At 40.2% G+C, this 25,365-nt stretch overlaps 1 protein-coding gene across 9 annotated transcripts in view; it reads right to left on the reverse strand.

Annotated features, from left to right (window-relative positions):
* Positions 1-1,222: 1,222 nt before the first annotated feature.
* SLC35D1 (solute carrier family 35 member D1) overlaps positions 1,223-25,365 on the reverse strand; it is a 47,963-nt gene continuing 23,820 nt past the window's right edge. For all 9 annotated transcript variants that reach the window (XM_086390494.1, XM_086390499.1, XM_086390490.1 and 6 more), the window contains 4 exons: positions 19,951-20,018; positions 18,768-18,846; positions 14,556-14,638; positions 1,223-5,931 (listed from right to left, as the gene is read on the reverse strand). In XM_086390494.1, coding sequence (XP_086246620.1) covers positions 5,823-5,931; positions 14,556-14,638; positions 18,768-18,846; positions 19,951-20,018 — 339 coding nt within the window. In that variant the 3' untranslated portion in view covers positions 1,223-5,822. The remainder of the gene's footprint in view (positions 5,932-14,555; positions 14,639-18,767; positions 18,847-19,950; positions 20,019-25,365) is intronic.

A 25,365-nucleotide genomic window follows, 5' to 3' on the forward strand; every position in this document is an offset into this window, starting at 1 on the left:
ATATTTGGGGGTTATTTCCTAATAAAGTTATTCAGAGTCTTAAGCACCTGATTAAGGAGATGAAATGTTTTAAAGGCAATTTTTATATGCATTTCTTTCCTTTCAGTTTACCACAAGTACACCAGACACTGAATATTGAATCATATGTGCTATTCGTGCAAAGGATTGAATGGCTGTAAAGGAAAAACTGCTCCCAGGTCATCTTCTCTGCACTGTACTCACATTTCTGGTTACCAAACGTGTGTTTTTGCCCCATACCAAGCCAATCTGCTACATGGGCTACATGAGCTACAATTCAGTTCTGATACTGAACTTGGAGTTAGTATCAGATCCTGCAGCAAAAGGCTGAGTCCCACAAGACTGTTCCTTCAACCCATTTCCAACACAAATCACAAATCCAGATTGCCACCTGTGCTTCTGACCAAACAGCTATAAATCACACTCTTCTCAGGTTCGATTAATTTGTGGGAGTGGCTCACAGAACTCAGGAAAACAGTTTACTTACTAAACTATTGGTTTATTACAAAAATATGTAACTCGGGAATAGCAGATGAAGAGCTGCAGAGGGCAAGGAGTGTGGGGCGCATGCAGAACCTGCACACTGTTCCAGGAGACCATCACCTAAGCACGTTCAGTAACTTGGGAGCTGTCCAGATCTCATAGTTCATGGACGTTTACGTAGGCTTCATTATGTTGACATGATTGACTCAATCAATGGCCACAGATTTAACCTCCAGCTCCTCTCCCCTAGCCTCTCTTCTCTTCACTTGGAAAGAGCAGATGTATGGAGGCTGAAAGTTCCAATATAAATCTCTCAGTTGGTTCCCCTGGCAACCAGCTCCCAGCCTTAGGGAGTTTCCAAAAGCCATCTCATTAACATAACCTTAGGAATGGTTGAAAGATGCTAACAAAAGGCACCCTTTTCACCTTTATGGCTCTGGAGCTATTTCATGAACTGGAAACAAAACTACATACTCTAATAAAAGATTTTCCTGTAGCTCTTATATAGGAAATTACATGGGTTTTAGGAGCAGTGTGCCAGGAATAAGGACAAAGACTAAATACATATTTCTTATTATAAATCATAATATCACATTGGCAAACAGTATTTTCTCTATTGTGTCTCAGTCAACTAATTGGGATGTCATCCTCTTAAACTGAGGCAGACTTACAGCTCTTGACTGTCTCTGCAGGCACTTAGAAAGAAATTTTAATACATGGGTTGAAGAAAAAGTATTTATTTGACACCTTTACAAAAATATTTAGGCACATAATTTTCATATTTATGTCACCTGATTTACATATCTCAATCCTCAGTACCTTTTAAAAACACTAAAATGGTCATTTGGTAAATAGAATCTATATTGAAAAAATACTGTGACAGACCAACATTTGTAGACAAAAATCAGTTGATTATCAGCATGAGAAAGAAATGTTTATGAACAAAATAATCTCTAAAAACATCTTGTGAGACAAAAAAAATCTAACCAGTAGATTTCTTTTTAAAAAGCATTTTCAAAAAAGAAAGCTTAAAAAAAGCCCATCATAGAATATCTCCTCATACCATGATGAAGTGGCATCCTAACAGTAAGAACTAGAAGGTAGGCTTAGAAAACAGCGATGGTGCCAGAGGTTCACAAAGACCAACAACTGACAAAAGCCTGGACACAGAGGCAGCATGAAGCTAATGCATTTAATTCGGAGATGAGAACATCCAACCTACACAGGAGCTACCCTAAGGTAACAAACTGGGGAACTTTTAACAGAATCACCATTCTGAAGTGTAATTATATTTCTCTGAGATAGATACTAATTTTTTTTTAACTTACCAAAATATGAGAGTCATTTCTCTTTTCTTCTTTAAAGAATAGAATCTTGTTTAAAGGTAGAATCACCTGCATCATACAATAGCCCAACTATACACACTAGATATTTTAAAAAGTTGACCATGAGCAGAAACTCTTCTTTAACCATTCTAGAAGCAACCAAATTATAGGGTCACATTCAAAAAGAAATACATTGCCCAGGCCTCTAGCATTTAAGGAGCACAAATTAAGACTCTTAATCTTTGCCTACAGTCTAACCCTGAAATCATGACAGTAACGTTTGCTGAGTGCCTAATATGCACGAGGCATTGTGCTGAGGAGTCAGCATCCCTTGCCTTATTTACTTTGAAGATTATTATTTTTCCCTCAGGGAGAGAAAAATCAATCACATCCTTGTTCATAGGGAGGGACCAGTAGTACACAGCTATGGGGAAGCAAGAATACATGCAGGAGAGAGCAGAGGGACCCGGGGAGTTACAGAATTTGAATGGCCCGGCTCTCATCTCAGAGCTAGAGGACTAGTATAAGTCCTCTTAAAGAAGTGCTTCAGTCAACTCTATGGGTGGGACACCCTAATCACCAGTGCTGACAACTGTGCAGGCAGCTTCTACTTATCAATCGCTGACTCCTTTCATCTGCTTCTTTCTCTCAATCGGGGTCTGGCTAAAGAATTATACATTCCTTGAGAATGAGAACCACGTCCTCTTCACCTCAGCTGCTGCAGAGCTTCGCATAATGCCTGGCATAAAATAGTCAATCTCTGCTCACTGAAAGATGCCATAACAACCAAAATAAAGGTAGGCCTGCCCAAAATCCTGGGTACTACTTCAAACTAGTCAAAAGTGAAACTCTACTCTTCTCTCCATGAAGATCCTATATCAGCATTACTGCTGTGAACTTTCCATGCATGGCTGATACAATAAGAACTACAAAGAACAAACGCAAAACATACTTCTCTTTCTTAACCTATGTGCAAGCTGGATCCTACAAATGACTGACTCCTACAGTCAACAGTCACGCGAAGGAGTTAAAAGTCACCTGACGTGCTGGCAACGTGTAACCTGACCAATCAGGTTACTCAAATCAATCTGGCACTGCCTTAAAAGCAGACTGGTCAAAGAGGGCATCGCTGTCATTAACTCAAAAAAAGGAGCCACTAGTCACAAATGTGTTTTCAGCATCCTCACCACAGCTCATCTGTCTCAAAGGGCAAATTCAGGATTTAATTCTATACTGCCTCTTTTTCTCCCAGGAGGTAGTTTCCAGATCAAAGAACTTTTGCTTTGTAAGATGCTGGAATACCAGGCACATCTCTTCCTGTGCCATAACCAAGCCTGCACATAACTGAAAACAAACTACAAAAATGGTTGGTCAGTCTATTCAATCTCCAACCTCCCCAGGCTTCTTGCTCTTAAGATGTTGGTGGCAGGTGAAGGGGAATCCAACAATCAACATGAACAGGGCAGAGAGCCTGAAGTTGCTCCGCTGCATCAGTCAGAAAGCTCAGTCTAGGCCACGGGCCCTAATGTCATGTGCATTTAGTGAAGTTATTACTAAGCACGATTTTCTCAAATAAGACCTAGAGAGATGACACATCTTCAAGGAAACCGACTCTCCAAGAAGCAGTTCAACACTTGGCGGGGCGGGGCGGGGCGGGGGGCGGGTGGAGTGGGTCTTAGTCCAACATCTCTGAATGCACACAAACTATTTCTAATGTCAAAGTTCCCTCCTCCCAATAGCTCAAAGAAGAAGGAACAGAACTACCAAAATTAGCTCCCAAAATGCATTCCCCTTGTCCCCAGGCAAAAGTGGGCAGGGGCAGCAAAATTCATAGGCAGGGTGCGTGTCACCCATGGCCAGCCTGGAGTAAGACAGAAGCTCAGGCACGCAGAGAGCCCATCACTCTCCCTGACACACAAAGCCTATTCCTTGCGGACTCTAAATTCCATCAATCACTCGCCTCCTCCAAAGAGCTCAGGCTAGCTCAGCTGGCACCACTACTTCCTCAGAGGAGAAGGTGGGGTTATCAATGGCAGCACAGTTCAGTGGGAAAAAAACAGGAATTCTGACTTATTAGCAAGTCATTTTTCTCCGAGTCTTTCTTTTTTATCAATAAAACAGGGATAAGGTGATATCTTGCACAACATAATATCCTATTCTCCCACTTAAATTTTCTCAGCTCACATAATGTTAGGAAACAGTGTCTCAGGACTCCCTATATGGAGCTACTAACTTGAGAGTTGGCTATGAGGCTAATTCCAGGGACCCAGCACCACTGGCTAGGCTTTGACAAAGACAAACCAAAAATAAGGGAAAGATATGAATATGAAAAGGACCTCAATATAACTCTTTTTCAAAAATAGGACGAAATCAAAACCTTCCAGGTTCCCTGTTGAGGCACCAGAATACTAGCTGTTTAGGTCAACAAAGGCCAGTAGATTGCAAACCTGATGAAATGAAAACCATCATGTACACCAACGCAAAGGTAGCCAGCTTCCTGCACATGACTGCACAGCTGGCCTGAGCATTTATCTCCAAAGTCAATGGATGTCTCTAAGCCAAGTCACACTGCTGTGTTTGAGTTAACACCTGACCTGCCCAAAGAGGCAATTCAGGCAAGGCCCATCCACGGCTGCTCTCCCAGGATGCAGCACTGACCTTGAGAGAGGCAGGCCTGCTCATTAATGTGGGATGTGGCAGGAGTGTCCAAAGGAAAGAGGTTATGCTCATGCCATTGAAGGAAGAGGAAGGAAGGTGATGGCTCTAACACTGACGGTGCCAGCAACACAGTCCAAGCCTGGACCATACAGAAACATCTAACCAGCCTTTCCCCTCGAAATCATACACTCAGAAATATAAGGGTAGTCATACTGATTCAAGCAGAAGTAAAAAGAGTAGCAACAAAACCCAGAAGCAGGAAGCAAGGGGAAATAGATGGAGGTCATGTTCCCAGCATGCCATTCTCACTTGGGCAAGAACAGCTGAGCTCATGGTTTAGGATGGCAGGGTTCATATGCATTTAATGTACACTGCAGCATTTGGCTTCACATCGCTGTGGAGCTGGTGCTTCTAACCCTGCATATAGATTTGCAGTTTCTGAGAGCTGAGAAAACCTCTAAGACTTGTTCACAGTCCCAACATCTTCTGAATAAATCCATGGAGCTAAGTTCTCAGTCTTACCCTTGGTCACTATAGCAGGAGCAAGATCAGGCAACTACCTCTAAGAACATCTCTCAACCCCCAGCACTCAGCACAACGCCTGGCACCTATTACACGCACGATACCTTTTAGTTGAATGAACGACTCTGACAGATGAATAAAATGAGTAAAAGGTCTACTTCCTTCACCCCTTCATTCTCCTCAGCCTACACCACATACAGGGAATAGGACATTTTCAAGGAACACACCCTACTTCATCCCATGAGCTCTCAGGAAAGCCCATGTAGAAACCAATACACTTTGAAGCCACACACATTTCTTTAGTGCCAAAGATGTCCTCTTTGGCCAAAGCAGTAATGGTAGCCTCATGAAGAAAAGGCAATCGTTAAGAAAGAAAATTCAAAGAAGACTAACTTCAGATCCTCAGGTGCATTTCCAGCAGAAGGAAGGCCAAACTGTCTCCAGACTCAGCAACGACGTGAACAGTGAGGCTTCTGATGGAACGCTTTAGATATGTGGCTCTCAGGGACACCTGGATATCAGACTACGGAATAAAATATTTTCAAAACATGGATGTTTCACTGTCGGCATAGAAGAAAAATAAATAAAAAAGCCCAGTACATTTTCCAGTCTGATATAAATTAATTCTAAGGGCATATTTAAAAGAGTCAATTATAAGTTTCTCTCATAAAATTTTAAAAGGCAGCAATCAATCCTCAGATTGTACAAGTGCAATGGTATTTTCTTCATGATCAAGACACCTCAGTATCTGTGTAAGAATTGCCAGTGTTCCCATTTGATCGAAAACTTGGGCCAATGCAGTCGATGCAACCCTTGTCATACTGCTCCTTTCCCCTTAATGTCCAGCTTGCTACTGGCTTCTGATTGTTTGCTCAGCTGCTCTTCAGAGAAGGTGATGTAGGAATATACCAGGCTCCCAGCAATGCTGCAAAACAGAAAACCACCATCAGGGAGGAAGGAAGGAATGGCACAAATATAAGGCAACCTGGAGTGAGGGTTGGAGCTACCTTTATAAAACACCACCACATAAAATGAAACATACAGCATTTTCATTTACCAAACTAGAGACACTCCCTTATCATGGTACTATCCACTGTCGTTGATGCTTTGGAAAAACGAATATTTGCATATACTTGTCAGCAGGAGTGCCAATTTTATACAGTCTTTCTTCATGACAATTTGTTGAAATAAAAACCTCAGAATTCTGCTTATCCTCTGACCTACCAATCTATTTCATGGATGAACTGTATACATCTTCATAGACTTACTGACAAAGCATTTATCACAAAATCTATAACTTCAGAAAATTAGCTAAAGGATAAGTGTCTCACAATAGAGTTTTATATAAATTCATACAATAGAATGCTAGGCATTTATTTAAATGACAGAAAATAAAGAGCTGGCCATGACTTTTAAAATGAAAAAATAGTTTGGCATTCTCCATCCCTATTTTATTTAAATGAACATGAATATGTACATTAATGCATCGGAATAAAGTCTGGAAGAAACAAGAATATTAATGATAGTTACATCTAGACTGAAATTATAGGTGATTTCTACTTGTATTTTTTGCATTTTCAAAAATAATCATTCGAGGCAGAAATACTTTTTAATAAAAATAAAAAACATCCCAATAAGTAAGAAAACAGGCTTCCCAGGTGGCGCAATGGAAGGAATCCACCTCGTCAATGCAGACTATCAAGGTATCTCCTGTCAATGCAGGAAATGCAAGAGAAGCAGGTGTGATCCCGGGGTCAGGAAGATATCCTGGAAATGGCAACCCACTCCAGTAGTCTTGCCTGGAAAATTCCATGGACGGAGGAACCTGGTAGGCTGCAGTCCACGGGGCTGCAAAGAGTCAGACATGACTGAGCACCCACACACATACACAAGAAAGAAAACATGCAGATCCTGGGGAGACTCACAGAGCTGGTTTCTCTCCAACTAGCATCAAGCGAACAGTGGAGAGCCTACATCATCTGAGCCCTTGGCCTCTGAGCCAGCTGCTGCCACCCCTCACACTTGTCTACCATACCTACCACCAGGAGGGTTCGCTCTTCTGGGACAGTGATTATTTGGGGGACCTCAAGCCCACCTGGGCTACACAGCCTCCTGAAAGCTCTTTTGAGGGAACGTATTAAAAGTACCTATCATGTGTGTTTAGGAATAAATGAACCTTCCCAACTAGATTACAAATTCCCTTAAGGTAAAAATTAGTCTATGCCTTTGCATACTAATCAGTCATCTCCTTAAGGAGACAGGAGAATAAAGACAAGCCGGTGGTAAGACAGGAGGTAAGCAGAGAGACTGACAATGTTTAAACAAAGTGGGACCATTTTACTCTTTTATCCGATGTGCTCTCACATGGCTAAACCATGCAGCAGATTTTTATAGTCAGATCAGGGTTAGAGTCCCAGCTCTGCTTCTTACTATGGTGGCTGTGTGACCTTGGGCAAGTTATTTCACCCCTGAGTCTCAGTTTTCATGTGAGCTCGGGGATGATTAAATGAAACAATGTTGTAAAGGTGGCCGTCATAGACTAGGCACTCAACAAATATTAACTCCCTATGTTGCCTTCACAGATATCTATGTCCCTTCTATATCAAGGTAAGTGTCGGTCTGTGCACATACTTTCTTTAGTTTTTATTGAAGTAGAGTTGATTTACAAAGTTATGTTAGTTTCTGGTGTACAGCAAAGTTATGCAATTTCATATATATATACATACATACATTCTTTTTCATATTATTTTTGTTATGATTTACTGCTGCTGCTGCTGCTAAGTCACTTCAGTCGTGTCCGACTCTGTGCGACCCCAGAGACGGCAGCCCGCCAGGCTCCCCCGTCCCTGGGATTCTCCAGGCAAGAACACTGGAGTGGGTTGCCATTTCCTTCTCCAATGCATGAAAGTGAAAAGGGAAAGTGAAGTCGCTCAGTCGTGTCGGACTCTTAGCGACCCCATGGACTGCAGCCCACCAGGCTCCTCCGTCCATGGGATTTTCCAGGCAAGAGTACTGGAGTGGAGTGCCATTACAGGACATTAAATGTCATTCCCTTGTGTGCATATACTTTAAAAATAGAAGTACCTCAGTCACAAAAGTCTGACCAGGATGTTTGTTAACCATTCTATCTGCCTAGGCATTTTAGGAATTTGGCCAGGAGTAAATTTACAATAAAAATTAAAAGGCTCCCAAATTTTGTTGTGATTTCTTTGGAACTCAATGGCATTGATAAGGATATTATTTGTTTTATTAACTGATGTGAGTCAGATAGATGGTCTCTTTTAAGATTAGAATTCTGATAAGATTGCCTTCATGTACAATACAGTTTTGTTTTTTAAAGGACTCAACTAGAGAAAAGTTAAAGAAACAAAAAGAGTATGAACCTAAAAACTTGCTTTCTACCTATTCTTCCCATTTAATGTCAGTGTTTTTGGAAAGGGGGCGTTTCTCTCACATATTTGGAAACAGGGTTTTTTGTTTTTTGTTTTTGTTTTCCTGATATCTTTGATACTCTTCCCCAACTCAGGGCTGAATCCAAACTGCTCAAGCATTTCCATCATTTTCTCCCCTACTTCCACTCCTTTTTCTTTTCTGCCTTAAAAAAAGAAAAAAAAAACCTTAAAAGGTAGGTAGAGGACTCCTGTCAGAACTTTTAAAAAAGTAATATATGTATTTCCCACACCTGGAAGAAGTTCCTTCAAATGTCATTAGTCTCCTGCAAAATAACTTTAGACCTCATGACCAGGATCAATCAGGGAACTTTAGTAGCTGAACTAAAGCAGACAACCCTGGCTTAAAAACTGGGCAAAAGAAAACTGGGTTATGAAAAGTGAACTATATAAATAGCCAGTGGCAGTGCCCATAACAGAATACAAATCTGCTGCTATATTCCATCTCAGTGCTCTTCTGTAAGGAAGGGCTAGCTAACCTCCCTACAACATCTTCGAAGTCCAAGTTATTCCAGTGAGAAGTCAGTTATTTATCTCTATGAAAAGCCTGGTAACTGTTACAGCAGCAGCAACCCACTGATAATACAAAACATATCCTTCTCTCTCCAAATGAGAGAACCACTAAGAAGAGCTCACATCCTCACTTCAGGAGAAGCCTGGAACCAGAAGAGTCTGCCAGGATGGAATTATGCAGGAGGAGAAGGCTGGAACCAGGAAGCAAAACCTCCTTTTAAGGAAACAGGTAAAGGAGTCCCAAATGCAGGAACAGTAGATTCAGGAGCCAGGCAGAAGTGGCTAGACCAAAGTCCTCTCTGAAGCCAGACTCTGAGCTGCATCACGGCCCACCCCAGAGACTGTATAGACTCTGGTCTGAAGTCAGAAGGTACAGTAAAATGGGGTGTGTTACACAAAAGGAGGCTGGCTCAAGAGTTATGTAACCAGTATGACAACATATGCTGATGGGATATGAAAATAAAATTAATTTATTCCTCTATTCACTTTACTGGACTGCAGTTAAGCAAACTGGGAAGGCAATCATGGACTGAATGCTTCACCAGCTGGATAATACACGGCAAGTTTCTCAGCCCGTCTATGAAATGAAATTCTCACAGCACCTATCTCAGAGAACTGTTAGATTAAGTATGGCATACTTAGGGCAATGCGGAGGATAAGACTAAGCATAAAAAAATATTGTCTGGTATTTGGTTATTATTATTACTAGTTGGATGCCTGTTACAGACCAGGCACTGATAAGTACTGACACAACTATAAATAAGACAAGTGATTTCTGCCCTCAGACAGCTGAGAATCTAAAGTGGCAATGGCTACATATGGTTCACTTAGGCTACATTATAACTAATTAGTCATTTACTGAATGATAATTCATTAAAGGGTGAGAACCTGGACTCTGGAGTTCAACCCATCAGGGCTGAAATCCTTCAATGACATGAGCTGTGTGACCTTGGCAGAGCTATGAGTGAATGTACCACATCTCTCTAGAGCACAGTGCCAGGCAAACAGAAACAGGCCCAATGCATGTCTTCAGAATGCATTAGACTGAAACTTTCTAAGCCTCAGCCTCATTTATAAAATAGCGATAATAAAGGAACTTCAGGGCTTCCCAAGTGACTCAATGGTAAAGAATCCACCTGCCAATGCAGGAGACACAGGTTCAATCTCTGATCTGGGAATTCCATCATAGACTACTACTCAGCAATAAAAGGGAATTCCCCAGTGGCTCTGCACGTAAAGAATCCGCCTACAATGCAGGAGACGCAGGAGACTCAGGTTCTATTCCCGGGTTGGGGAGATTCCCTGGAGAGGAAATGGCAACCCACTCCAGTATTCTTGCCTGGAAAACCCCATAGACAGAGGAGCCTGGCGCACTGCAGTTCAAAGCATCACAAAGAGTCAGACATGACTGAGCCACTAAGCATGAACATACCACCCTAAGGGATCCACAGTCAGCAGGAAAGAGGTACCAACTACTGGTACATGCAAACCACAGAATCTCAAATACAACACGGAATCTCATGCAGTATGTTGAGGTCAGACAAAGAGCTGCATAACATTTTGTGTCATTATACAACATTCAGGACACCATATGGATACAAAACAGATCTTTGCAGGGGAGAGAGGTTCAATGAAAAAGGACACAGGGAGATCTGGGAGGTATTAGAATTGTTTTATACCTTGAATATGGCGTTGGTAGTTATATAACTGTATTGCATTTATCAAAACTCTCAGAACCGTACAGGAAATGGGGGTGGGGTGGATTTTACTGTATTTAAATCATGGTGTTTGTTTTTTTTTTTAATAGAAGGAAAAAAAAGAATCATAGATAAAAATAAACTCCAAAAGTTCTATGAATTCTAGCCTGGGCAGTTATGGAGATGCTGGGGTCATTATTTGGAAAGCCTGCATTACTTGGGCCAAAGACACAGGCCAGAGGCCAACTTCTGGTGAAAGCACAGAAGTACATTTTGTCACCACCCTTCACCACTCATTCATTCATTCCCCACTCGCTCTGCTTTTTTGAGCTTGAGTGAACACACAGTAATTGGCCACTGGAAAAAGGCACTTAGGGAAGTTGGAGATAGCCAGGCTCTTAACAGAGTCCTACTGGGGGACAAGAAAAAAAAAAAAAAATCAAATTGGAGCCTGAGAACCTACCAATACAAACCTCTTGCTTCCTAAAATTGAATCCTATCAGAAAGGACTATTTAAACTTTTCCTGAAACAGCAAAAAAAAAAAAAAAACCCAAGCAGGATGAAGGGAAGCTAGATTCATCAGAGTACTCACAAGTACAGTTTTACTAGTGATTTCTTTCAAAGTGCAATCAGCCAAGGATGGATTCATACCATTTTCAATCAATGTGAAATCTACTAAGTAGCCAATCTAAGTTTGGTTTTTCACATTAAAAAAAATTAAAAAAATTTAAAAAAAATTAAAAAAATTAAAAAAAAATAAAAAAAATAATGTTCGCAATCCATGAGTCTACTTACTAACTAGTGTAAGACGGGAAAAAACCCAAAACCATAATTTTTAAAGAGGAAAAGTGAAAGAAAAAAAAAGGCAACATATACTTTCCTTTACAGACACTGAAATGCAAGTTGTAAGGGAAAGAAATGGTATTTGAAACACAAGGTCATCTGGACTCTAATCCTAACTCTGCAAATAATTTGAATGCTGACTGGCAAATAAGTATACTACTTACTCTCCTTAACTCTGTAATGAAACAGAGATTAAAGAGATATGGCCTGCAAAATTTATTACAATACAATGTGAAGGCAATTCGAAATTATTAAAAATACTACATAAGGGAAAAGTACCAAGGACATCATTATCAACTAATCTTGCTAGCAAAACGGTACTGTTTAACCAGAACTATAATCACCTCTTAACACAAAAAGAAACTTTCAAGACTTTAGATTTGACATATGTTGGGCTGACACATGAAACGTTCCAACATACTCAGGCACTGAAGTTTTTTTTTTTTAAATAGCCTGCAATGTGGAAAAAAAACCAATATTTCTTATAAGATACTATGTTATGAGATTTAACTGCAGACATCTGAAAATGCAAATAGCACCTCTTACTTCATTTTAACCATCAAGTTCTTACTTGAAGGAGACAAAAAAAAAAAGCATTTCTGAATCAGGCCTATAATGTATCATAAAGACTCTTTAATCCAGATTTTTAGAAATGAAGGAAGCTTAGGCTACATGCAAACTCAGAACTAGTTCACCATATTGATCCTTATATTCCTCACAACTATTAATGAAAGAAACTGATTATCTACTAAGCATAAATTATCAAGCAATGAATCAGGTACTTCATTCATTGGATTATTTCATTCCAACAACTCTAAAGATACAGGTTTCTAACGGAAATATGTAAGAAAACTGAAGATCAGAAAAAAACAACGCTTTCAAAATCACACAACTGTTAAGTATCAGAACTGCAACTGTGAATGAGATCTGAGACCCAACTGCTCGTCTTCCTTCCAGAATATGCCATCCTCAGGCATATTTACATATCCAACCTCTGAACAACATATCCAACCCCCACAAATAACAAATAATTTTTCCTCTAAAAAGACAAACAATAATAATGGCAAATAAATGTCATGGAAGGGAAAATAATGAATTATTATCTTATTAATAACAGTATTATATCTCACACTGATTCATAAGAAAGGTGGAATAGGCATTATCACTTATTTACATTTAAAGATATAAAAGCTCGAGAGTCATATAATTTATTGTAAATTAAAAACATACTACCATTAAAGACCTTTATAGTTTTCAAAGTGTTTTTTTATCACCAATCCATAGAGAATTCATCAAACAAATATTAAGCAATGACCAGAACTCATTCTAGGAGCTTGAAAAGATAAGTGAACAATACAGGCAGAGATCTATACCCTCATGGAACTTACATTGTAGCAGGGGAGATAGAAAATGCATAGTATACATAGAAATAAACAGAAAAATAGAATAAGAGGGCTTCAGAGCATCAGAAGAGGAAGAGCAGGTTGCAATTTTAAATAAGGTGGTCAGGGTAAACTTCCATGAGTAGGTAACATTTGAACAAAAATATACAGGCATACGGGAACCAGCCATGCAAGTATCTGGCAGTACAGTGTTCCAGGTAAAGAAAATATTCTGTCCAAACACCCTAAAGAGACAGCATGCCCTGTATTCGAAAAGAATAGCAAGAAGGTCTGTGTAGATGAAATAGAGTGGGGGAGAAGAGAAGCAAGAGCTGAAATTGAAATTGAAGGGCAAGCGAGGGACAGACTTTGTAGGGCCTTGTCAGGACATTGGGACATGGAGCTGCTGCTACTGCTGCTAAGTCGCTTCAGTCGTGTCCGACTCTGTGCGACCCCACAGATGGCAGCCCACCAGGCTCCCCCATCCCTGGGATTCTCCAGGCAAGAACACTGGAGTGGGTTGCCATTGACTTCTCCAATGCATGAAAGTGAAAAGTGAAAGTGAAGTCGCTCAGTTGTGCCCGACTCTTCTCGACCCCATGGACTGCAGCCCACCTGGCTCCTCCGTCCATGGGATTTTTCCAGGCAAGAGTATTGGAGTGCGGTGCCATTGCCTTCTCCGTGGGACATGGAGAGGGGAGTACAAAGAAGAGCGACATGTTCTGACTTAGCTCTGACAAGGAATACACTGTCTACTCTTGAGAACTGACTAGGGGTGAGATGTGGGGATGAGCCAAATCAGAGATGCAAGTATAGAAGACTAGCAGTAATCTAGGCAAAAGATGTTGGCGGCTGAGATAATGATGGAAGGAATGCAGATGGTGAAAAGTGATCTTTTTGGATGTATTCTGAAGGTAGAACCAATCGAATTTGCTAACACACTGGATGTTGGGTACAAGCTGAAGAATTGAGGATAACTCCAAGCCTGTTGAATTGAGAGGCCAGAAGGATAGAGTGTCACCAGTTGAGATGTTCAGGCTGTGGGTGGAACAGACTTTGGAGGAAATACAAGGAGTTCACTTTTGGACATGTCAGCCAGAGATGTCAAGTGAGCTAATTAGATATACAAGTCTGAGTTCAGAACAGAGGTCTTTAAAATTTGAGGGTTTTAAAGCATATAAGTAGTATTTAAAGCCATGAAATTCAAAATTCTCAAACTAAAAAAGCTCGTTCAGGCAAGTTACCCTCATCATTGTTAAAGATGAATGAAGTCTAAAGAAATGCAGTGATGTGTCCAAAGTAAGATGCATATAAAGCAATATAAAGAGAGTTGCTATTCTTTAGCCTGGAATTTTCTTAAGAACACTGCACTGACATCTAGCACAATAAATAAAAGATTATTCTTTCAAGGCTAAGCAAAAGGAGTTCAACTTCCAGAAAAGACTCCCCAAAAACTGTGCATGAAATATGAAACCACTTTCTCCTTTTTCCTTAAAAAGCATTATCAAAAAGACATTAATTGTATAATATATTGTAGGAATTCCACAAATGTCTGTTTAATAACAAGTGAAAAAATTTGCCATTAAATAGTCCAAGCTAACTGTGACTATTTGACAATCTAAATCCGTCTGTCCAACTGATTACAGTTAAATATTTTTACTTACCTGATATTTAAGCCAATGAAGTTTGTCCAAGTGAAAATATAATCTCCACCAAAGACCATTCCAATATAAGTTATTAATATATTCTAAAAAGAAAAATGGCAAAATACTGTTACACAGGTTTGAACTTTTTCAATATTCAAATAAAGTCATCCACACAATGACCCAAACATATATCCTTAAATTACAAAAGCAAGTAAGAGAAACTAACAAAAACCCAACGATCCTAAAATGAGTGTAGCATGAGTATGAACATCAACTAACATACAATAACATCAGTCTCTTCCTGGTCTCTCCAGAAGCTAAATGCTTTCACCAATGCTAAAGAATACTAAAAAGATCATCAAACTTTCCCCTTCCTTGTGATACGGGCCGACAGTACAAATCTAAATAAAGAATCACTGTTATTACCAGGGCTATTTCTACACATTTAACAAGTTCAAAAACAATGTTTTTTTCCTCCCATAGACATAGCAGTTGACTTTGTGAGGGGAGAGTGAAGGAAAATCTGCTTACAGGCAAGTATCTTTCCCTTTTTTTTTGAAAGGGAAAAAGGGGATGATGGAGAATTTACCAACTCAAAGACTATTTCTAGAGGACTCTGTTGGTATCTTAAAAAAACAAGGGGAAGTCATCTCAAAGTATCAAACATAATATCACTTCTCCCAACTCCCTTAATCTCCCAGGTGTAAACACCTGCTTATCTTGCTCCTTTTTCAGCTTGTGAGATCTTAGTTCCTCAACTAGGCCTCCCCTGATGGCTCAGAGGGTAAAGCATCTGTCTGCAATGCAGGAGACCCGGGTTTGATCCCTGAGTCAGGAAGATTCCCCCCTGGAGAAGGAAATGGCAACCCACTCCAGTACTATTGCCTGGAAAATCCCATGGACAGAGGAGCCTGGTAGGCTACAGTTCATGGGGTCGCAAAGAGTCGGACACGACTGAGCGACTTCACTTTCACAACTAGGCCTCAGACTGGGCCCACAGCAGTGAAAACCTCTGGCTCCTTTTTAATTATCCTCAGACCACAAAGATAAAATAAAAATTTCCGAAGTTTAAGCTCTTATTCAATTCTTCCCTAACCTTTTTTCCATTCTTAAGTCACTGACTCCTGTGCTATTGCAACTGCCAAAACGGTAAATGTCACAAATATTTTTAGTACCTGGCCTCTCTTAGATTAGGCCTACAAAGCAGAAAGTAAAGTGTTTATCGTGTTTTGAAAAGGCCAAAAATAAACTTCAAAATTATTCTTATAGTGGAGTAGTACCCTGTGAGAGAGCATTAAAAATTATGTTGGCCTCTTCCAGGTCTAAATATAGAGAAAAAAAAGTCACTTTAGAGCAAATTTTCTTATTATTTGAGAGGGGGAAAAAAAAAAAATACCACGTAACTGTAAACAAGGCTGGTAGGCAACTTGGGAAAATGCATTAACAGGACCCCTCTTGGAATAGAGAGATTTAGGGAAAAGAGAGATTAGTCAGCATAAACTGCCCAAGAATTTCAGAAAAGGAAAGAACAGAGAATCCAATCTTTTGCTCAATATCAGTCAGAAGTCAGAAAAACTATATATTAAAGCATCCTAACCAAGATTTTCTATCAGAAGACACACTCATGCCCCCAAAGTAGAACTCACCAGGAGGGTCTGTGCTGGGAGCTCAAAACAAAGACCACAATTCTGAGCCTTTAGTTTACCTGAGACTCAGCGGGAAACCCTGATGACTTCCATGCCCTGCTTTAGAGATTCTGATTCAAAACATCTGAGGTGGGCCTAGGACCCTCCACGTTTAACAAGTTCTCCTAAGTAATTTTACCACCACACTTAAGAGAAACAAGGAAATGTTGACCCAAGGGTTTAGTGGGTTAGGTTCTTCAAGCACAGAAGGCAACTTAAAGCCTGCTGGAGAACAGTGACTGAACAGAACTACCCAGGTTGTAACTGGGAGGCTAAGGAAAGAAGCTCCACTCTGGCCCAACTCCAAACCAGCAAGGCTATCAGGGTACTCCCATCTGTCTGAAGGTATAACACATCCTTCAATACCTTAGCAGCTGTAAGAAGCAAGAGCAATATAAACCACAGTTGACCCTTGTACAAAGCTGGAGTTGGGGTGTAGTGAAAAATCTGAGTATAACTTATAGATCTGTGTGTGCATGTCAGTTGCTCAGTTGTGCCCAACTTTGCAACTGCATGGACTGTAGCCCACCAGGCTCCTCTGTCCACGTGATTCTCCAGGCAAGAACACTGGAGTGGGTTGCCATTTCCTTCTCTAGGGGATCTTCCTGACCCAAGGATCCAACCTGGGTCTCCAGCACTGCAGACAGATTCTTTACCATCTGGAGGCACCAGGGAAGCCCAACTTACGGATGGCCCTCCTTATCTGAGATTGGGCATCTGTGGATTCAGCAACCACAGACGGTACAGTACTGTAATATTTACTACTGAAAAAATTCTGCATGTTAATACATTATTGACTGGGGATTTTTGCAGACACTAACGCCTATGGCTGACGATTTGTTATGTAAGTGAATACAGAAATGTCTCTGGTCAATAGTTTTTGGGTAACAAAACATATTAATATGTCTCTGGTCAATAATGAGTAAAGTGGACCCTAGCAGTTGAAACCTGCTTTGTTCAAGGGTCAACTATAATCAGATACTCCAGTTTCTTTCCTCCCTCTAGAGTTTAGAAGTAAAACCATTCCCTTTGGACTGAGTAAGTTCATAATGATTCTGTGGAGAGGAGGAAATATCAAAAGAAAAACACTGGACTTAATGCTGATGAGAGCATTACTGTATTCATACCTCACACTGATGACAATGAAAAATGTACACTAAGAAATTCTAAGCAATTAGGTTTAGTTATTTGCTAAATAACTTTCCCATACCATCCTTCTTCTTGGTTAAAAACAAGGCACCAACTGTCCTGTGTCTCGTGTTCCTGCTGTTTTTATTCTGAAGAGGCAAGCCATCTACTTTGCTCCTGAAGCATTAACTTTACAAAACCCAAACAGAGCTGAAGAGGTAATTTGGGGCTGAAACAATCTCAAATTTGGGGCTGAAACTATCTTAAATTTGGGGCTGAAACTGTCTCAGCCAGCCCAGGCCTTCAAATGCTTATCTCTAGCTTTCATAGAAGTCACACAGTTATTACAGCTTAATTTAGAATTCTATTCACACCAAACGCTCCAATTCTATGTTTGAAATCGCAGACCTTCTGAGGCTTTAACCCAAATCTAGTTCTAAAATGAGGTCTGGTATCTATGAATACAACTCCATGGCGGGTACAAAGGGAAACACAGCACACCAGGACAAACTCTACTCTGCAATCCCTTCCCTCATGACTGACAAATGAGGCACCAGAAGTTAAGCCCCAAGGGGAACTGTGCTGTTTCCTCCAAATGATCAAGGACCTACCTCTCTCTATTGTGCTCTTTTAGAAAGTGTATACCCTTGGCGGATTCATGTTGATGTATGGCAAAACCAATACAATATTGTAATTAGCCTCCAATTAAAGTAAATAAATTTATATTAAAAAAAATTAAAAAAGAAAGCAAGCCTACCTCACTAATGCTTTTGGAATTCAGGGATGCTGCGGCCTCTTGGATCTTAAAGCACTAGAATCACAAATTCAGATGAAAGAGGCCTCAGGCTTCAAGCTGCTAACTGCAGCTCAATATTCAAGTCAATGTGGCTCTCCTGGCTGAAGACAAATGAGCCTCCCTCAAATAAAATGGATCGGGAGGAAATGACATCACTGGTAATGTCAGACACAGCTTTTAATAGTGGGCCATTTAAGGCTTGGCTCACGCTTAGGAAAACTCTTGATTAGCTTCTGGCAGGCATCCTTCTACGACGCAGCCAGAGCTCAGCGAGGAAGAGAATAATTCTCGTCAGGAGTTAAAGGGACAAACCCACCAGTTCCAAGCTGGTCATCTTTCCTGTCAGAAACAGGGCTGAATATCACTCTCCTTCCTCCCCTCTGAGATGACGCATTCTCCTTTTCTCACTCCTCAGACCTAAGCTGCCTGAAAGTGGAGATCATGTTCTCCCTGAGTTCTTCAGGATTGTTCTAGAAACCATCACCACACTTCATCAAACCAGCAAGGCAACACGTGAGGAAATAAGAATGAAAGGGTGAAGGCCACAGTCAGACTTATTTTAGAAGAACACTTTTCAAATAAAGCAGGCACCGAAAAGAATACAGTACCTTTTCAACTCACCTTAATACAGCCAACTATTGTAGTTGTAAGAGCAGAATTATACTGAGTGCAAAGTACTGTAGCATACATCAAGATAAATCTGGAAAAAATAAAGAAAAGGTATCTTATAAGTAAAATCCAACTGCTTGTTTTATAATAACCCCTAGCCAAGGGAAATGATAGTATATTTCACTAGATACTGCCTGTGAGCTTTCCCACCTCACTGCTGCTTCTATTGAAGCTTTGGATTTTTTTTTTTTAATTTCATTAAAGAGAAACACATGTCCATTTAATGATCAGGTGCTTCTCCCAGCTACTGCACTAAAACCTTGAAACCACCGTTCACAATCATGAGTCATCTTTTTAGATCATAGTCCTAATTCACCTAACTGAGATACAAAGCTCAGAGCTTACAGACCCTGGCTCAGGTATATATGTAACATGAGGGCAATATGATTCTGGACCAGGGTGAAGACAAGAGAGATACTTTAAGGATGGAAGAAAAACAAGTGAGAACTACTTTAAGAGGGGATATAGTTCACTTAACAACAGTGGCAGCAGTCGGCACTCCCAGATTTTACAATGAGGCTTCTGAGCCTGACTCAGTACCAAGCTACCGTGTCATCTTTATTTTGAAGCATCCAGTCACTATGTAGCAAGCCTGGGCTAGATCCAGTCACGAATATCAACTGAAATGACTGGTTGAGGGAAAAAATACCATTAGGGAAATTTGGAGGTGAAGAGAAGAGGCACATTTGCAGATACCTCTTGCCTTCTTCAACATGGTAGGGAGAAGTCAGTCCTAAATTCAAAAGCTGCTACTACTGCCTACTAATTCTGCAAATTTAAGACAATTTATTTGAATTCTGAGCCTGTTTTCTCAGGCAGTAAGGAGTAGGGGCAACAATATCTGTCAAATGGTTAATGTAGAAATAAAATTAAATAATGCATGTTGAAATATAATGGTGCTTATCACATACTAGCTTACTGAATAAATATTTAGTTTTTTTCATTCATCCTTCTAAAAGCATGACTTTGAGATTAGTTTGGTAGCCCTGGGGGTACATTCCCAAGGATGGTGAAACCACTTGAGTCTGGAGGTTTATCCTAAGCTGATACATTCAAGAGACAGGAATGAGGCAGAAAGACACTAGACCAAATTTCTTTAGGAAAACTATCTGCTAACAAGGCAGCAAAGGCTTACCCCATCACACAAGAGAGGGTGAACTGCAGAAGAAAGAGGGTGTCAGCCCAGCCTTCAAAATCCAATGCCTGTAATAAACAAGAAAGCACCAGATTTTAGAGCAGGCCCTCCAAGTCGGCGGTATCATTCATTAATGAAAACCCTGTGTGGTTGCTCCCATCACACAGTCTTATATATACACTTCCATGCATCACTCCAAGGATAAAGAGTTATGTTCAAGAATCTCATATATATGGAAATGAATCAACAAGCAGTTTTGTAAGGTTTTCTCCTTTCCAAAATGTAACATGAGTGAGATTTTCTATTTCTCCATGTTGGTACCAAGAAACTGCTATTTGCTTGAAGGCACAAGCCATGTCTTGCTAATTTCAGCAATCTTCCCAGATGGCTGGTATTAAATAATGGCTTTCTCAAATCTTAAAACATATTTCTTCCTTGTCATGTGTGAAAGCTCAAGTACAGTCTTAGTTACCTAAATTCAGTTGAGGTCTGTCCAGGGAGAATTACTATTTTAAAACAGTTGATTTTATAAAAGCAAAGTTTCTGTTGTTCCCCTTTGTTTCTAAGCCAAAAGTCAAAGGAATGAACAGAAACGACAGTGTGCATTGATCATCTGTCTCTCACCCATGAGGGAGTGTTTCTCTCTCAAGTACATAAATTCTCTTGCAATATAAGTTTCTCAAGCACATCTGAGGAACATTCCACTTTTTATCTCTCTGCCAACCTGTCCAACTTCAACTCTTGCCACTTCAACACAAATCTCATAGCTCCCGGGCTCCAGCAATACCCGGCTCCTCGTGGTTTATAAAACATAACATGCATTTCACACTCACATGCCTCTGCCTGGAATGCCCTGCCCCTCGACATTCACCTGACTCCTGCTCACCCACCAAACTAGAAGCCAAGCAGTTCCTCTGTGGGGCCTCCCCAGATCGAGAGCTCCTTCCCCCGGCCTCAGCACTACTCCTATTCAGTCCTTTCTCTCTGAACTCAAGTCTTCCTCTACCACATCTACAGGAGGGGAGCTCCCTGGTGGGAGGACCCACTTCACATTAGTTGAATCACAGCATTTGATAGACAGAAGACATTCAACTTGTTTATGATTCTTTGTTGAGGCATAACATATAAAAAAAATTAAATTCACCAATTTTTAAGTGTGTAATTCAATGAGTCTTGACAAATGTATAGGCATGAAACCACCATTACAATCATGATAAAGAAAGTTCGGCCTAAAACCATAAAACCTAGAGGAAAACAGAGGAGAAAGCACCTTGGCACTGGTCGTGACAATTTTCTGGCTATGACACCAAAAGCACAAACAACCAAAGCAAAGATAAGAGGGACGACATCAAACTAAAAGGCTTCTGCACAGCAAAAGAAACAATCCACAAAATGAGAAGGCAACCTATGGGATGGGGAAAAATATTTGCAAACTACATATCTGATAAGAGGTTAACTGCCAAAGCACATAAGAAACTCATATAACTCAACATCAAGAAAAACCCCAAACAATCCAATTAAAAAAGGGGCAAAGGAATAGAGTAGATATCCCCCCCCCAAAAAAAGGTATAAAAATAGGTACATGAAAAGGTACTCAACATCACTAAAAAAGTTTAAATTAAAACCACAATGAGATAGCACCCCACAACTGTTAGAATAGCTGTCATCAGAGATGACAAGTGCTGACAACGGTGTGGAGAAAAGAGAATCCTTGTATATTGTTGGCAAGAACGTACATTTTACAGTCAGGATGAAACACACACACACACACACAATGGAACATTATTTAGCCATGAGAAAGGAAATCCTGCATTTTGCAACAACATAAACGGACCTTGAAGGCATTATGCAAAGTGAGATAGATCAGACGGAGAAAGACGCACACAGTTTGATCTTACGTGTAAAAATCTAAAAAAGCCAAATGCATAGAATCAGAGCAGAATGGTGGCTGCCAGGCACTGGCAGGGGGAAACAGTGAGATGTTGGTTTTATAACTTGGAAGATGTATATGTTCTAGGGCTCTAATGTGCAAAAACGGTTTTATGGTTAACAAAACTATGAAGTTTACATACTTGAAAGTTACTAAGAGTAGATCCTAAGTGTTTTCACCACAAAAAAAGAAATGGCAGGTATGTGAGGTGACGGTAGGGTTAACTCATGTTACTATGGTAATCACTTCCTAATACATAACTATCAAATCAACCGTTGTATAACTTAAACTTACACAATATTAAAAGTCCATTATATCTCTGTAAAGCAAAAATATTTGCTTGCCTAGAAAGGTCCCTCCTGCCCCTTTATAGTCAATCCCTCCCCCATTACAGCCTCTGGGAACCTCTGATCTCCTTTCTGTTACTGGAGTTTTGCCATTCAATAATTTCATATAAATGGCATTGTATAGTATGTACTCTTTTATAGGTGCCTTCTTTAACTTGACATAATACTTTTGGTTCCTTCAGTAAACGTATCTTTTTATATGGAAATGTCAAAGTGTATTCCCACCAGCACTGTGTGAGAGTTCCCAGTGCTCTACCTTCATTTGGTTTTAAAAAACCAAAATAAACGGACCTAGAAAACTTGTTACTGTTAATCTGTTAGGGCTACTGTAGCAAAGTACCACCAACTGAGCGACTTAAAAAACAAAAATCATTTCTTACGGTTTTAAATGCCAGGAGTCCAAGCTCAAGGCGTCAGCAGGGTAGGTGCCTGCTGAGTGCTGTGGGGGACAATGCCTCTGCCCTAGACGCTGGTGATGTGCTGGCAATGTGGTGTTCCTTGGCTTACTGAGGCATCACTCTGATGTTTGCCTTCATATTTTCATGGCATTCTATGTTATTGTCTGTATCCAAATTTCCTCTTTTTCTAACCACACCAGTGATGCTGGATTAGGGTATACCCTACTCCATTACCTTTTCATCTTAATGAATTGTAATGACCCTATTTCAAAGGCACTGAGGTACCGGGGGTAGGACCTCAACATGACTTAGGGGAGGAACAACACAATGCAATTCAAAATACATTTCAATTAACTTTCGTGTATTTCCTGAGGTAGGGGTCAGGTTCATTTTTCTGCATACAGATGTCAAATTGCTATAGCACCACTTGTTGAAGAGATCATCCTTTCCTCACTGATTTATTCAGGTAACTTCAACAAAAACAACTGACCACATGGTCTATTTCTACTTCTTGATTCTCTGCTCTGTTTCGTTGATCTATTATTGTTCTGTCAAGTTTTCAGGGCACAGATATAGACATATTTTGCTAAACTTTTCCCTGAGTATTTCATACTTTTGAAGCTTTTGTAAATGGTACTATTTAGTTTCCAAAAGTTCACTGCTGGTAAATGACAGTTCAGTCGATTTTCACATGCTGATCTTGTTATCTTACAACTTTGTAAACTAGTTAGTTCTAATCACTCTTTTGTGAAGAGGAACTCAAAAGCCTCTTGATGAAAGTGAAAGAGGAGAGTGAAAAAGTTGGCTTAATGCTCAACATTCAGAAAACGAAGATCATGGCATCTGGTCCCATCACTTCATGGCAAATAGATGGGGAAACAGTGGAAACAGTGTCAGACTTTATTTTTGGGGGCTCCAAAATCACAGCAGATGGTGACTGCAGCCATGAAATTAAAGACACTCCTTGGAAGGAAAGTTATGATCAACCTAGATAGCATATTCAAAACCAGAGACATTACTTTGCCAGCAAAGATCCGTCTAGTCAAGGCTATGGTTTTTCCAGTGGTCATGTATGGATGTGAGAGTTGGACTGTAAAGAAAGCTGAGTGCTGAAGAACTGATGCTTTTGAACTGTGGTTTGGAGAAGACTCTTGATAGTCTCTCGGACTGCAAGGAGATCCAACCAGTCCATTCTAAAGGAGATCAGTCCTGGGTGTTCTTTGGAAGGAATGATGCTAAAGCTGAAACTCCAGTACTTTGGCCACCTCATGCGAAGAGATGACTCACTGGAAAAGACTCTGATGCTGGGAGGGATTGGGGGCAGGAAGAGAAGGGGACGACAGAGGATGAGATGGCTGGATGGCATCATCGACTCGATGGACGTGTTTGAGTGAACTCCGGGAGTTAGTGATGGACAGGGAGGCCTGGCGTGCTGCAATTCATGGGGTCACAGAGAGTCAGACACGACTGAGCGACAGAACTGAACTGAATCACTCTTTTCTAGATTCTTTTTTCTCTGCATATATGATCATGGTTTTTATAGAGGTATTTTAAATTCTTCCTTTATAATCTCTTATTCTTACTTTCTTGCACTGATAAGGTCTTCTAGTATAATGCTGAATAGAACATTATATAAGAGAGGACATCCCTGCCCTGTTCTCAGTCTTAGAGAAAAGGCACTGAGTCATTCACCACTAAGTACGATAGCAACATATTATTTTGGTACATGTCCTTTATTGGACTGAGAAAGTTCCCTTCTATTCCAAGTTTGCTGAGAATTTTAAACCCATAAATGGGTGTCACTTTCATCAACTACATTTTCTAACTATTGACATGTTTCTTCCATTTTTGCAGCTGTTTACTCACTAAGTTGTGTCTGATTCTTGTGACCTCATGGACTGTAGCCTGCCAGGTTCCTCTGTCCATGGGACTTCCCAGGCAAGCATACTGGAGTGCGTTGATATTTCCTTCTCCAGGGGATCTTCCCAACCCAGGGATGGAACCTGTATCTCCTACATTGGCAAGCAGATTCTTTACCACAGAGCCACCAGGGAAGCCCTTCTTCTATTTTATTCTTGCCAATATGATGAATTATACTGATTAATTTTCCAGTTTTAAACTAACCCTAATTCCTGAGATAAACACAACTTGGTCATGAGATAGTGTCCTTTTTATATATTGCTGGATTTTTTTAGACTACAGTTTTTTTTCCCTCCTTATAATTTTTTTTGTCAGCTAGTGGTAGAGGGTATGCTGGCCTCATAAAAAAATCATTTGGGAAGTGTTCCTTCCTCCTTTTCTACATTCTAGAAGAATTTATGTGGAATTAGCATTGTTTCTTCCTTAAACACTCCAGTGAAGTGATCAGGGCCTAAAGTGTCCTTTTTCATAAGGTTTTCAACTACAAATCCAATTTCTCTAACAAAGATGGGGCTAAATAGCCCTATTAACAAGGACTTTTAATTATTTTAACTAAATCAAGCAAGTTAATTATTTTATAGAGTAAGGCTATTCATGTTACCTATTTCTTCTTGAGTGAGCTTTTACAGTTTTGTCTTTCAAGAATTTGTACACTTCTCAGTTTTTCAGTTTATGGCATATTGTTCATATAATTCTCTTATCCCTTTATATATATAGGCTCCGTAATAATGCCCTTTGTTCATTTCTGATGTTGGTAATTTGTGTATTCTGACTTTCTGTCCTGATTAATTGGCCAGGGTTTAGCACTTTTATTGATCCT

Source organism: Bos grunniens, chromosome 3 (genome assembly GCF_055505025.1).
Source record: "Bos grunniens cultivar Pamir isolate PY7600 chromosome 3, Bosgru_T2T1.0, whole genome shotgun sequence".
Lineage (NCBI taxonomy): Eukaryota > Metazoa > Chordata > Mammalia > Artiodactyla > Bovidae > Bos > Bos grunniens.